Raw genomic sequence first — 12955 nt, 5'->3', positions numbered from 1 at the left:
CACTCCTTCTGTGGTGTTTGCCTAAATCAGATAATGTTACTGTTTATGTCCCGCAGGGGGCGCTAGTGTCTCGCTGTAAAGTAGAGTGTGGTCTACACATACCTAGAATGACTGATAATAACCATCTATCACCCTCCTGTATATCAACCGTGTGCAGATAACGGGCGAACGATTTTAAACCTACACATATGTCCTATTTTTACGTTATACTTTTGTCACCTCCAATATTTTGTCTCCTCCTGTCGTTTATTTCTGTTTCAGAGTTTTTATAGTTCACTAGAGTCAAAATTCCAGGAAAAGTTAAAAGAAGGTTAAGTTAAAACATGTAAAATGTATCATTGCTGAATATTTTAGATGTTTCATGTATTTTGGATAAATTATAGGACCCTATTTGATTTCTGATAACTCTCCTAAATTGTCTGAATTTCTGATTTAAAAAATGCATTGTCTTACGATAGATTATTAAAAAATATATCTTAAAAAGTTATTCCTGAAAATAGTGTATAGTCATATTAATAACATACATTTGCTTAAGTAATTTTTTGGAATAAACCAAAACACTACAAACAACATTAGGCATACTAATGACATCTAATAATGAAGATATCTCACTTTTTTTTTCATAAATTCCACATAAGAAGCGTGATGCATAGGCATCTATATAATCATAGTGATACAAAACAACATCATCCTATTTAATATTGCTGGAAAAAATAAATGCATCTTTTATGTTTTGGTTGGAAACATGTCTTCAGAGTGTCAGAAATCATGTCTGCTGTTGTTGTTGTTTTTTTCTTCTTCTATGAAACACTTAGTGCAGCCTGAAATCTCTAGGTGCTCAAATCACTGTCCAGTGCATCTGAAGCTTCCTGTTTAAGTTTTCAACAAGAAAATGTCATCGGTCATGACAAACACATTATCCATCCATCAATAATGCATCTCACCTCCCTTTCCCCCCTCACAGTTGAGTACAGGGATGTTTTTATTTCTAGATCATCTAATTTGTTATGCTTTATGGAAAACACAGGAGAGAGCGGTCACATGTGGAAGGCATTTTGCAGCCGCCGGTCAACAAAGGCCTCGAGAATTCTCCGAGGTGGAGCTGTTCTGGAAATGGAGGCCTCATTCTCTGCAACCACACCTTTCGCTCAAAGAGTCAAAACAACAAACCGGGGCAATCACCTGACACATTTCCATCCAATTTCCACTGCAGAATGTGTTCATTTTCCAGCTAATGGCATGTTATTTTGCTGGAGCCTTTCGGTCAAGAATTAATCCTGGAATCAAAACAGATTTTCCGGGGAGCAATCTTCCATCAAGTATTGATTTTGTTACACTCACGGAGCCTGTACTCCCTAATTTAACCTGACAGCCAGCAGCACAATGGACTGGGAGCACCTTGGCATCTCACAGAGGGAGCCCCCCCCCCCCCTCCTCCTCCTTCTCTCTCCATGAAGTGAAAGAGAGATCGAGAAGGAGAAAAAAAGGAGACTCCCTGATGTCTAAAACAAAGAGCATTGCTTACACAGAGATAAAGCTTCCGTCTCTCTAACTATGTTTTGCGGTTACAGTGCAACCTGGGCAGGTATCAGGCTGAGAGGGAGAGAGTGTTGTGGGGCCATCAGCTATCATTATGTGCCTGTTGACATCTCCCTGTCTTTGAGTGATTCTCATCTGTGATTTCCCCTGGCTATTTTCCACAGAGGGTTTCATCATGCCCCCCCCCCCCCCCATAAAAAGGGCCCAAAGTGTCCGCGCAGACCTTCACTAATAAGAAAGCAAAGATGTGTCCGACCATGTCCTCCTCTCCCATCCATATCTGCTCTCTCCACGCCTTCAGATATGCAATCATTCTCTTTTCACCCCCCTCTTCCTCTTCTCTCTGTAAGTATACTATAGCATACGTAAAGAGGTCAGCAGGATGAGAGGATGATGGAGGGCAGGCCCGGTTATTTTCCTCCAGCTCTTAGCGCTGCGATGACCCATGAGCAGGAGAGTTTGCCAAAGGGTTTTTCCATGCGCTGCTTACAAACTACCTGACAGGAGGGGAAACAATTTCAGTTTGAACTCATTCTCATCTGTTTCAGGCACAAATGTGCATGTGATGCTGCTTTTTTGTCATGTTTTAAATGAAGGAGCACACTATTATACATTGGCAGGGCCGTAACCATGGAGAGATTTCGGGAGGATGGACCCCTAAGTGTAATTTGTGGTAATTTAAAATCTGTGGTGTTTTGCAGGAAACTTGAAATACTATGAATGTTTTTGCCACAGCAGATTCACTTACACGCAAAATACTGATCCCTGACCTTTGTATTTTGTGACCCTTTACAATTAAATGTCCACCTGGCTGCTAAACAAAAGCAGAGCAACTACAAAAGTTTAGAAAAGTGAGAACAGATTTCAGGCTGGCCTTCAAACAGCATAAAAGACAGAAAGGTTTTAATGTCCTTTTCTATTCTTAATGTATTTTTAAGCCGACACACGTAAGACCTAAAACATGAAGATACTGTCTTATGTGTTGCTTTAATTCAATTGACCATGAATCTGTTTGGGAATAAGTACTAACAATTCATAATATGAACTGAAATGAAAGGACTTTCATTTGAATTGATTAAGAGGATGCATCAAAACATATTTCTTTAGAAAAAAAACGGTCAATATTTGTCCTGGCATCCAACTTGCAAGTTAAAGAATGTGGCCTTAAACAGCATTACAATGAACAGATGATAAATGGAAATAATGATATAAATCATGATGAAAAACTCTAGATATTAAGGGATTGTATCAAACTGATTCTGGGTTGATGATAAACCATTTATTGTTGTGTGTTCTGCTATTTATTTGTTCCTTAATATCCATTTACTGACCTCCTGCTCCCCTCATACTTACAATCATTTCATTTCAAAGTAAATGTGTGGTATAAAATATGATTTAAACTGCCATCCATGTATATAGATGGCTAAGATTAAACACAAAATGAAATAATGGTAAAATCAGGATTTATGGCGGAGTGCAAGTAGATAAATACATCTTTATCTTCAAATGACCTAAAGTCATAATGTAATACATATTATAGAACATAATGATCTTCAAGGTCAACACAAAAAGGGCTATACTCTTCTTTGCGAGCCCAAAGCATAGAGCTATTGAAACTGCTCCGGCCTTACGATGTTAAATACACAATGAAACCATTGACAGTATTTACTGTAAAGACACAAATGTGATGGAGTTCAAACTGCTGCTGTGATGTCCTTGTGATGTTGACTATCACTGCATTCAGAAGAAACTCATTCAGGAAGTGCACGCCTGACGTGAACCTTAGACAAAAGGAAAATCCATGGTTTCAGTTTCTCTTCAACTGTATAGAAATGTAGAGTGAATAAGTATTCTTATCAAATACCACACTGTAATAATACACTATTTCAAGCTAATGCATACAAGTGATATTTTACTTTTGTAATTAGTTGAGTTTTTGCAATTTTTGTAACACTTTATTATACAGGTCCCATAGCGTCCTGAAATGTCCTCGTTATAAAGTCTAATTAAACCCATATCACTTAGTATGATGTTGCCCATAAAGTTGGAATACATTCTTTTTTAGCGCTTCTCATGGAATGATTTTTGACAATTATTCTTGATAGATAAAGTGTATCTTTTTAAAACGTTATTGATGAATCTCTTCCAAAATATATCGTGGTGTAAATTAAACCACCAATTGAGAGAGGAATGTGTCTGAAGACTAAATGATTCCAACAGTGTAAGTCTTGGAACATTGTCCACACTTTCCCAATGATATCACTAAATTGCATAACATATTGAAAATGAATGAACTCATTAAAAAAAAATCTGAATTGGGAGGTTTAAGAAAACTGCAGTGGAGTAGAAGTATAAATTAGTAGAAAATAGAAATACTCAAATTAAACACAAGTATACTTGGGTAGAGTTCTTTGATGAATGTATTCAATATAAAGTGGAATAGGTGGAAAGCATCTGTAACAGTCTCCCTGTGTTTTCTTGAGACTTTTGGGAGAAGTTGCCCCCCCCCCCAGGAACACTAAGCAGAGTGCTGTAAACAGAGACCTCACAGGCGAAAGACATGCATTGAGAGAGTGAGCTGCAGGAGAGTGAAACGGACAATCAGCTGGACAGGTGTCTCTGTAAAAACCGGCCTATTAACTCGGCTCTACCTGCAAATTCCTCACAGTGTGTCATTGCTAATAATGCAGAAAAAATAAAAACAGGAACAAGAGTGAAAGCAAAAGGGGATCATATGCATGGCCGACCCCGATTGCATGTGAGGATTGGTAATTGCCCCCCCCAGAGGCATCAGGGTGTGCAAAGTGGGAGACGCCTGAGCGGCTCGGGTGTACCAACATCTCAACCTTGAGGCAGGAAGTGAAAACAAGAAGGAGGGTGAGGGATACTCCGACAGTTCATTTACCCAGAACATCAGCACGGTGTCTGGGAGATAAGGGAAGGGGATGCTTCATGCCTGATGGAAAACAAAGGCAGCAATTTAAAAGCATCTGCATCCAACACCGCCCCCCCCCCCCCTCTGCCGCCACGTCCTGACTGATATTGAAACATAATCCATTTGGAGCGCAGACATGTCATAATATTTCTACCTCCCTCTCCACAGTCAGGACAATTCCAGATTGAACAGGAATGTTTCATGGCAACAAGTCGGGCTGCAGACTTCACTTTGGTTCTGTGTAGAGAGGAATATATAAGAAGAGATGGAGGAGACCTTTGCTACTGTAAGTCCAGAAAGTAACAATAAGACTCAGAGGTCAAAACTCCTGTTTACTGGATTACTCTTTGGAAAAAACATCTCACAACAAAGGCTCTGCGTGAATCCTCAAACTACTGTACATGCTCTTAGATCTCTGCAGAGCCAAAACAAAAGAAGAAGGAGCTTGTCAACTCCTCTCCGAACAAAGAGTATTCTCTGTGTTTGATTTGGCCCCTAAAGTGGAACATATTGCCTGAAATCATATTTTATGTTTTAAATAGAATACTTAATTTTCTATTAACCTTATTAGTGTTGGCTTTTTGCATATGCGTCCTTCCTGCTGAGATTTCTGCACTTTAAGGCTTTTGTTTGGGTTTCCCTGATCCAAATCAAGAGTTCAAACATAAATAATATTTGTTTATTTAATGTTTTATCATGAGGACACTTGAATAGTGTGGAACAGTTTCACACACAGCATGTATAGCCTGATCTAGTCAGGAAAATGAGGCTTTTTTGATCATTTTGATGTAGTAATCATCTAAAGCGCAATTGAGCTAAAATCCTTACATCTTGAGGCCCTACTATATTGTCTAGTTTAAGTTTAAATGCCTTTTTTTCACTTTATATTGCGCTAATATACTGTATTCATTAATTCTGAAGCGAACAATTAATTAAATGACCCTAACTTTTGCCCCCCTATCAATCTGAAGTCTGGAGCATTCGCCGCCTGCTGTGATTTTTTTCAATTTTCTAGGTAAAAGTTGGAAGAGGCTTTTAAAAAGAAAAAAAGCTTTTTAGGAACAGGATACTATTTTCATGTTTTATTTATGGTAGTTTTTGAATCTAGGATGCTATAAAACTTTAAAACAGGGAAGAACTTTCGGAACATCTGATCAGATTGACGTCTAACGATGATTGATGCGAAGCTCAAACTCTGACACTTCCTCCAGTAATAATCCTGTTCCTGTTCCTCTTCATTCAAACAGAAAATGCCGCCGACAGAGGATAGAAAGTAAACTTTTATCAGCGGCAGAATACAAACAGTTTGAGAAAACAGATATGGGTCAGGCGCTGCATCTGCACAATTACATAGTTAATGGGAAACACAAGGAAAATGACGCGCGTGGAAAAACAAAAGAACATCAAATAAGTGATAGGAGTGTGTGCACCTCAGCCATCACCACTCACAAATACATCTTGAAATGAATGGGGGGGGGCTGAAAGGAAGACGAGAAAGCATCTTGAACATCAGTTTTCAGTCTAATGTTAATAATTTATGTTGTCTGTGCTTTTTATTATTATTATTTATTTACTTACTACTTTCTTTTTCAGCAGCCTGCCCGTTTTTCAAAGGCATCGCGGACAGGGAAGCCGTATCAAACTTTTGAGTTTAGTTTCAAAAGAGCTCTCTCCCCGTTTATTTATATATTTCTCTCCTTCTTTACACTTGTCTTGTTGTTATTTGGTGAGGCAAACACATGAAGCTTTGATGAGAAGCAAACCTGACAAGTATTCTTCTCTCCTGACCCAGAGGAAATCTAAATAAATAGCCAGGCTAAATATTGTATGGAGGGCTCCTTTTGTAGCCCCCGCCTCTCATTAAACACACCGGATAGTCAGCTCGTACACGGGGTAAATGTCAGAGAAACAGCGAGGTGTGTACAGGAGGATTGAAGATGACCATGACCTCTCGGAGAAAGTTTGTTTTTTATTTGACATATCTTTTATTTTTCACTGTGTTTATGTGTGGAGTTGAAAAAGATCAAGATGAAAAGAAAAGTCAGTGATGTTTATGGAATATTTGTATGTTACTGAAATCTTTGAACTCTTTACAGCAAGAGGTACATGTGTTACATCTGATCTACCCTTCTATCCTTTTATCTATCTATCTATCTATCTATCTATCTATCTATCTATCTATCTATCTATCTATCTATCTATCTATCTATCTATCTATCTTAATATTATTGCTTTCAACTAACCTAATACAGTTATGTGAAATTTGTTAACATAATACATTTAATTAAAGTCAACGTTTCAGTTTTTTCAGTGTAGATAGATAGAAAGTCAGATACACTGAAACAACTGAAATGTTGACTTTAATTAAATGTATTATGTCAACAAATGTCACATTACTGTATTAGGTTAGATGAAAGCAATAATATTAAGTTGAACCTAGAACTAAGTTAGTAGAACCTGAACTAACTTAATACAGTTATTTGAAATCTTTTGATCCTCCTGAGACCCACCCATTCATTTTTGTCCTCTGTGGAGGACATTTGGTTTTGGTCCATAACTATGAGGTTATACATGCCACAGCATTAAGTCCAATTGTACTCCACAGAGGACATCCTGGGCTTTTCAGACATGTGACATATGGGGGTGTGGCTTTGAAAAAGATAATTTCATTGTATTTCAAAATGGCGTCCATCAACACAAGCACTATTTATAGAAAGAGAAATGGTAAGTTTGTAATTTTGTAATTACCAGTGTTGTGAGGTCAATATTTTAATTAATTATAGTAAGGGAACATCTTAGGAGTTAGTGTAGTGAGTTTCAGAGCAGTGTAATAATTATTTGACCTAAAACTAAATGTTTTTATGAATGTCCTCTGAGGAGGACATGGGGATTTGCAAACTTTTAATTTCCCCCCATTTTACACGACACAAATGGAGTCCACTATGGGCCAAAACTAACACGTAGGTTTCTGTAGGGTTCATGGCAGACGGATGCAGTGGGAAAACATACATCAAGTGTCAGATGTATCTCTGCATTTCAAAAAAGTACTACAAATGAGGGCTCAATATTTGTTGCATTGAGTTGTTGTGCTCTAATGTTGACTTGTATGTTAATGTTGTTTGTATACTATGCTTCACATAACTAACACCTGATGTCCTCTACAGAGGACACACAATAAAACTAAAATAAAAATATATATTTTTAGTTTTTGTTAGTTATTATGTTAATAACACCCTAAAGACTTGTGTGATCTAAAAAAAAAAGGAAATGTGAAACCTTTTTCTTTCTGGGTCTCAGGAGGATAATACATTCAATTAAAGTAAAACAAGCAGTTCTTTTAGTGTATCCGACTATATGAAACTGAAAAAACGGAATTGTTGAATTAATTGAATGTATTATGTCAACACATTTAGTATAACTATATTAAGTTAGTTGAAAGCAATAATATGAAGTTGAACCTACTAATTTTTATTTAAACGTGATATTTTTGCTTTCAACTAACCTAATACAGTTATGTGAAATCTGTTTACATAATACATTTAATTAAAGTAGAAAAAGTAGTTTTTTCAGTGTATCTGTCTATCTGTCAATTCTTTTGAGCAATTAAGCATTACAGCAAGGAAAAAGAATCATTAAATAAATAGAAAAAAAACAAAAAAAACAAAAATATTATCCGTGTCTGTGACAAATGTACATATTTTTTATGGAATATTTTGCTATGGAATAATTGTATTTATAATACATTCTAATGGCATATAGGGCAGACTCTATCTTAAAGAATAACTCCACTGAAAACAGGACACACAATTCATGTCAAACAATTGTTTATTACTAATTATGGTACAAATCAATGTGACAGACTTGAAGCTTTTTTTCTTTTTTTGGAAATACACAAAGTGCTGCTTAACTGACCAAACAGATATTGCTCTATAGATTAAGTACAGTTTTCAGTCTATAAAAAAATGAAAACCGACCTCTGCGGGCTCTTCAGCTTTGGTTTCGAGTTCTTCCACTATTAACAAAACGGCAAACCACTTTGTTTGTGTTAGTAAAATGTCACAAAAGCATTTAAAGGTGATTTACAAATCATCCTAATCAAGAGCAACAACACTGTAATCTCCTTTTTCCTCTACGAGGGGGGGGGGGGGGGGGGGGGGGGGGGGGGGACGGCACAACAAATGAGAAATAATGCAAAAAAGATAGGAAAGAAATAACGGAGAGTCACGTGTGGCTCAGGAAACCACTTCACAAAAAATAAAACAATCATGTGTCACATAATAATAAATAAATAAACCTTGTTGGAGGTGAACATCGACACACACAGTGCAGAGTAACGTCTGTCTTTTCTGACCTGCTGATGCTTCATGGCGTTTGTATGATTCTCACAAGAACAGTACTGAGGTAAACCTTGGATGAACGTCTGTACAATTGTTTTATCTCAGTTTTTTGAAAAGATTGTCAACATCATGAATCTATTTCTCTGTACAATGTGCATAACTATAGAGCTTTGGTCCAGCATTGAGAAGTCGAGCAACTCCTCTTATGTGTCGTCTTCTTTTTTTTATTTTGGTTACAGCTTTATTGATAAGCCTCGGAAAAGATCCATATTCTACCTGCAGATAGAATGTCTCAGATTTCTTTTGAGTGGGTGGGTGCAGATGTGGAGTTTCTTGGCCAAAGAGTTGGAAGATGGACGCAACGTAAAGGTGGAATCACAATCAAAAGATGGAAATGTCGTTTAAATACTTGAGTCAATAGTTGCTTTATATCTTTCAAAACATGTCATGTGTTTTCTGACAGTGTGTTTGCGTGCGTGTTTTCCAGGCAGAGAAGAAGAACGCAGCACTGAAGATAACCAATGTGACATGGAAGGACAGATATCGAGCAGACACATGATTCTGAATAAATTGCATCACATTTCGCCTCGCTTCAAATTAAGTTCACTCGTTCTGACATGTGACACTTATTCTCAACATTCACCTCTTGTTTGTTTTTTTGGCTTTTCCTGTGAGGGGCTTTCGAGAGAGCCAAATATTTGTATGGATGGGAATATTGACATTTAAAAACATGTTAAATGAACAGTTTGGAGACACAACCGACTGGAATCAAAAACAATAAACACATCAAGGAAAATTTGAGCATAATCTGTCAAAATTAACCATTTAAAAAACATTTCCCCATTAAAATAGTTGATTGTAAACCTTCACTAAGCTGACAGCGATGCAGAATACAAAGGAAACGTTTTTTTTTGTTGAGGTTATAAAACATTTGAACTGGAATGAGCTCAGTAGTTTGGTCAGTGGCGACAAACAGGCTTCAACCACACATGTTCATTTAGTTTAAGGGCATTATAAAGTCTTTATAATGTTAATAAAGAATGTTATTTTCAGTGAGGTAAGAAAAAAGCAGGTAATGTTAATCCTGGGTTGCCAGGTGAAACTGATCTGAGACATGTGGTTGGAGTTTAAGCATGCAGACGCAGATGTGTGGATGTTTTTAAAGCTGTTTGAGATGGTAGTGTTCAACTAGAAACTAGAAAGCCGTGTGAAACTGAAAATAAAAAGGTAACATCTTCACCAGTCCTTGAGCTAACATGTATGTGTTCTTTGGCTATCAGGCTTTGGCAACAGAATGACACAGTAGCTCAAAACAGCAGACTTGACAGACACTGAAACCCTTCATCATCATCATCATCATCTGAAAGTCCTTATTTGACTGTCTGTCCTCTGAAACACTCTGAGATTATTAATAAATACCTGTAAAAGTTGTACAAAGTTACACCGTGACTGAGAAATGTTTGCAGATGAAACACAAAGGCAAACAACATCATAATGCAACTGTTCAACAGCATTTTCTTTTTGTCCAAAAAGAGAACGTTTATCAGTGTGGTTTCACTTGGATGACAGCATTTTTTTTTTTTTTTCAGATATTTACATACAAACAATGAAGAAAAAAGTAAGCGAGACAAAGATAAAATGTATACTCAACCTCACACATATAGCTTAGATTTGCCAGTACAAATGTAGAAATTTAGAGCACATTTACATTACAAAATTATTCTTAGTACTCAGATGCAACAGACTTTGGTAAATAGTGTTTTGATTTGGTATGATCTCTTTACTAAATCCCTCCTGGTGGGAACCAAAATGTGGGCGATAGTCTGGTCTGTACGGCCAGAATCTAAAACTCTTTGAAACAGCACACCGTATGTTTTTACATAATTCTCAGATATTAATCTCTTTTTTCTTGTTTTTGGTTTCGCCAAGGTCATTTACATAGCTGTGGTAATCACACTGACAACACATAGTTTTTGTTTGCAAACTCATCACTGTCCGTCCAGGTGACTCTGTAACATTGTTCGGTTCAAGATGAGTTCATCCCTCTGGTTATTAATGGCTGCCTCTCTTCCCCTCCACTGTTAAGCTGTGGTTCATTTGGGCAGCTCCTCTAGAGAGTCGGACAGCGGGTCCATGGCTCCGGCCGGGCCCAGCTCCGGACCTTTCAAACGCTTTACCGTGTTTTTCAAAGCTTGTCTCTTGTTGCAGAACCAGACCCGCACCACCTCCCGGTCATAGTTCAGCTTCTCGGCTATTTCCGTCATTTCCTGTCCGGAGGGGTGTGTGTTCTTCTCAAAGTGGCTGTTGAGGATCTCGAGCGCCTGTGGGGTGAAAGAGGTCCTCCGCTTGCGCTTTTTGGAAGGCTCGCTGCCGATAAACTCAGTCAGGTTCTGCATGCCGGACCGGTGGCGGGCTTCAGCCTCGGCCATCCAGCGCTCCAGAACGGGCTTAATCTTCTGGGCGCTTTTAGGGGTGATGTCCAACTTCTCAAACCTGGCAGGATATAAAAGGCCAGGGTTCAGTTTGCCTGTCAGACTGCTACCTAATGTGTTCTCTTGGGCTTCCTGTGGTAGGAAAAAGTGGCTTCTCAGGATGGTGTGTCTGGGGAGAATTGAGAAAAAAGAATCTTACTTGCCAGAACAAGGGATAAGCTGCCTGCCTTTTAGACCAAGAGACTAACATCCAGGTACACATCCGAGCCAAACCCCTGTATTCTGCCCCTAGAAACCCCTCAGCTGCAGCAGCTGCAGGTGACTGATGCCAGCAGTTTGTTAATTCTCTGAAGAGGGCTTGGCCTCTGTCCAAAAAATGGAACAAAGAGATATTGCCAAAGACTAAAATCAGGTCCAGTTGAACCAAAAGCATTATATTTAACTACTATGCTTCAAAATGCTGCTAAATAAACAAAAATAGGAATTACTGCCAAATATCCCATTTCTTTCCCTCCGGTGATAAAAAAACAAAAATCCACTAATGCATGCAGTTAAATATGGCACCATGATTTATTTACCAAAAGCGCTTGAATTATTAATCAAAATGTACATTTAATACATTTTTCAAACTTTCTTTCCTCCTCAACGTCTCATTTTATATTGAATAAGAATACATTTGCACACTCTAATCCTGGAAGTTCCTGCAACTTTGCGGCCCGCGTAATTCTGACTTCACACACACTCCGCATTTTAGAGTCACGGTAAGACTGCAGAATGAGGCTTTTATAGAAACACTGCCAGCCTGTGATAGGAAAACATACTAATGTTTTTTTATTTGACAGCAAAAGGATTTCTTTCAGTTTTTTTTAAGATGGCATTATTTAATAAAGGCTAAATAAAAAAAATGTGTTTGTGAACCAACAGCACACATTTTTGATGAGGATCCTTTAAATGTGGTTATTAGAGATAGGAGCGCTCTGACTTTAAATTGAACTATTGTTTTGTTGTTTGAGCAGGTCTCCCTTGAAAAAGAGATCAATGATCTCAATGGGATACAACCTGGATAAATAAAGGTGTGAAATGAAATGAAATGTTGTATTTGTATTCATGGTTTTAGTTCATACATGAACACCACCCTGACAGTTATTACATGTCTGTAATGTTTGGCAGGGGTCTTTTATTATTTACAGTGTGGAGCCAACAACGCTTCCAAGTTGAAGTGATGCTGACTGATCGGACTGGAGAGGTTTCCGTTGACGTTTGTTGTTTGTTTTATGGACATTTTGTTTTTTGACAAAGCAACAGGAAACATGGGGAGAAGGATATGAAGAGGACATGCTAAAAAGATCAAGTAATCATTGAATCAATGACAGACTCAACAATTTCTTAAGAGAGATGTTTGTGTTGTGTGATCATGTATGTTTGCACATTTTAAACTGTATTTGCTATCAGACAATATTAAGGAGAGAGAGGAGGGCTGACATGTACCAAAGGTCCCCAGCTGGACTGAAACTAGGGACCTTGTCAACTCGTGACATGATGCACCCTCAGGTCCTTCTTGCAAAAACAATCTGTGAGGTTTCCAAAATAAAAAATAGAATTACATTGAAGCAAAATCTAATATAAAATAGGATGATTTAAATGCTTTTAGCTGCTTTTTAAACTCAGATTTCCGAGCATTTTTCAATAAATAAGCGCACATGAGTTAACTG

The 12955-nt window shown here is 37.8% G+C and overlaps 1 protein-coding gene across 1 annotated transcript in view; it reads right to left on the bottom strand.

The window, feature by feature from the left end:
• Positions 1 to 10068: 10068 nt before the first annotated feature.
• Positions 10069 to 12955, bottom strand: part of pou6f2 (POU class 6 homeobox 2) — a 69006-nt gene continuing 66119 nt past the window's right edge. The window contains exon 10 of the mRNA XM_034149450.1: positions 10069 to 11412. Within this exon, the coding sequence (XP_034005341.1) occupies positions 10905 to 11412 (508 nt within the window). The 3' untranslated portion in view covers positions 10069 to 10904. The remainder of the gene's footprint in view (positions 11413 to 12955) is intronic.

This window comes from Trematomus bernacchii, unplaced genomic scaffold, assembly GCF_902827165.1.
Source record: "Trematomus bernacchii unplaced genomic scaffold, fTreBer1.1, whole genome shotgun sequence".
Taxonomy (NCBI): domain Eukaryota; kingdom Metazoa; phylum Chordata; class Actinopteri; order Perciformes; family Nototheniidae; genus Trematomus; species Trematomus bernacchii.
Note: the sequence above shows the minus strand (reverse complement) of the source record. Positions and strands in the feature narration are given on the sequence as shown.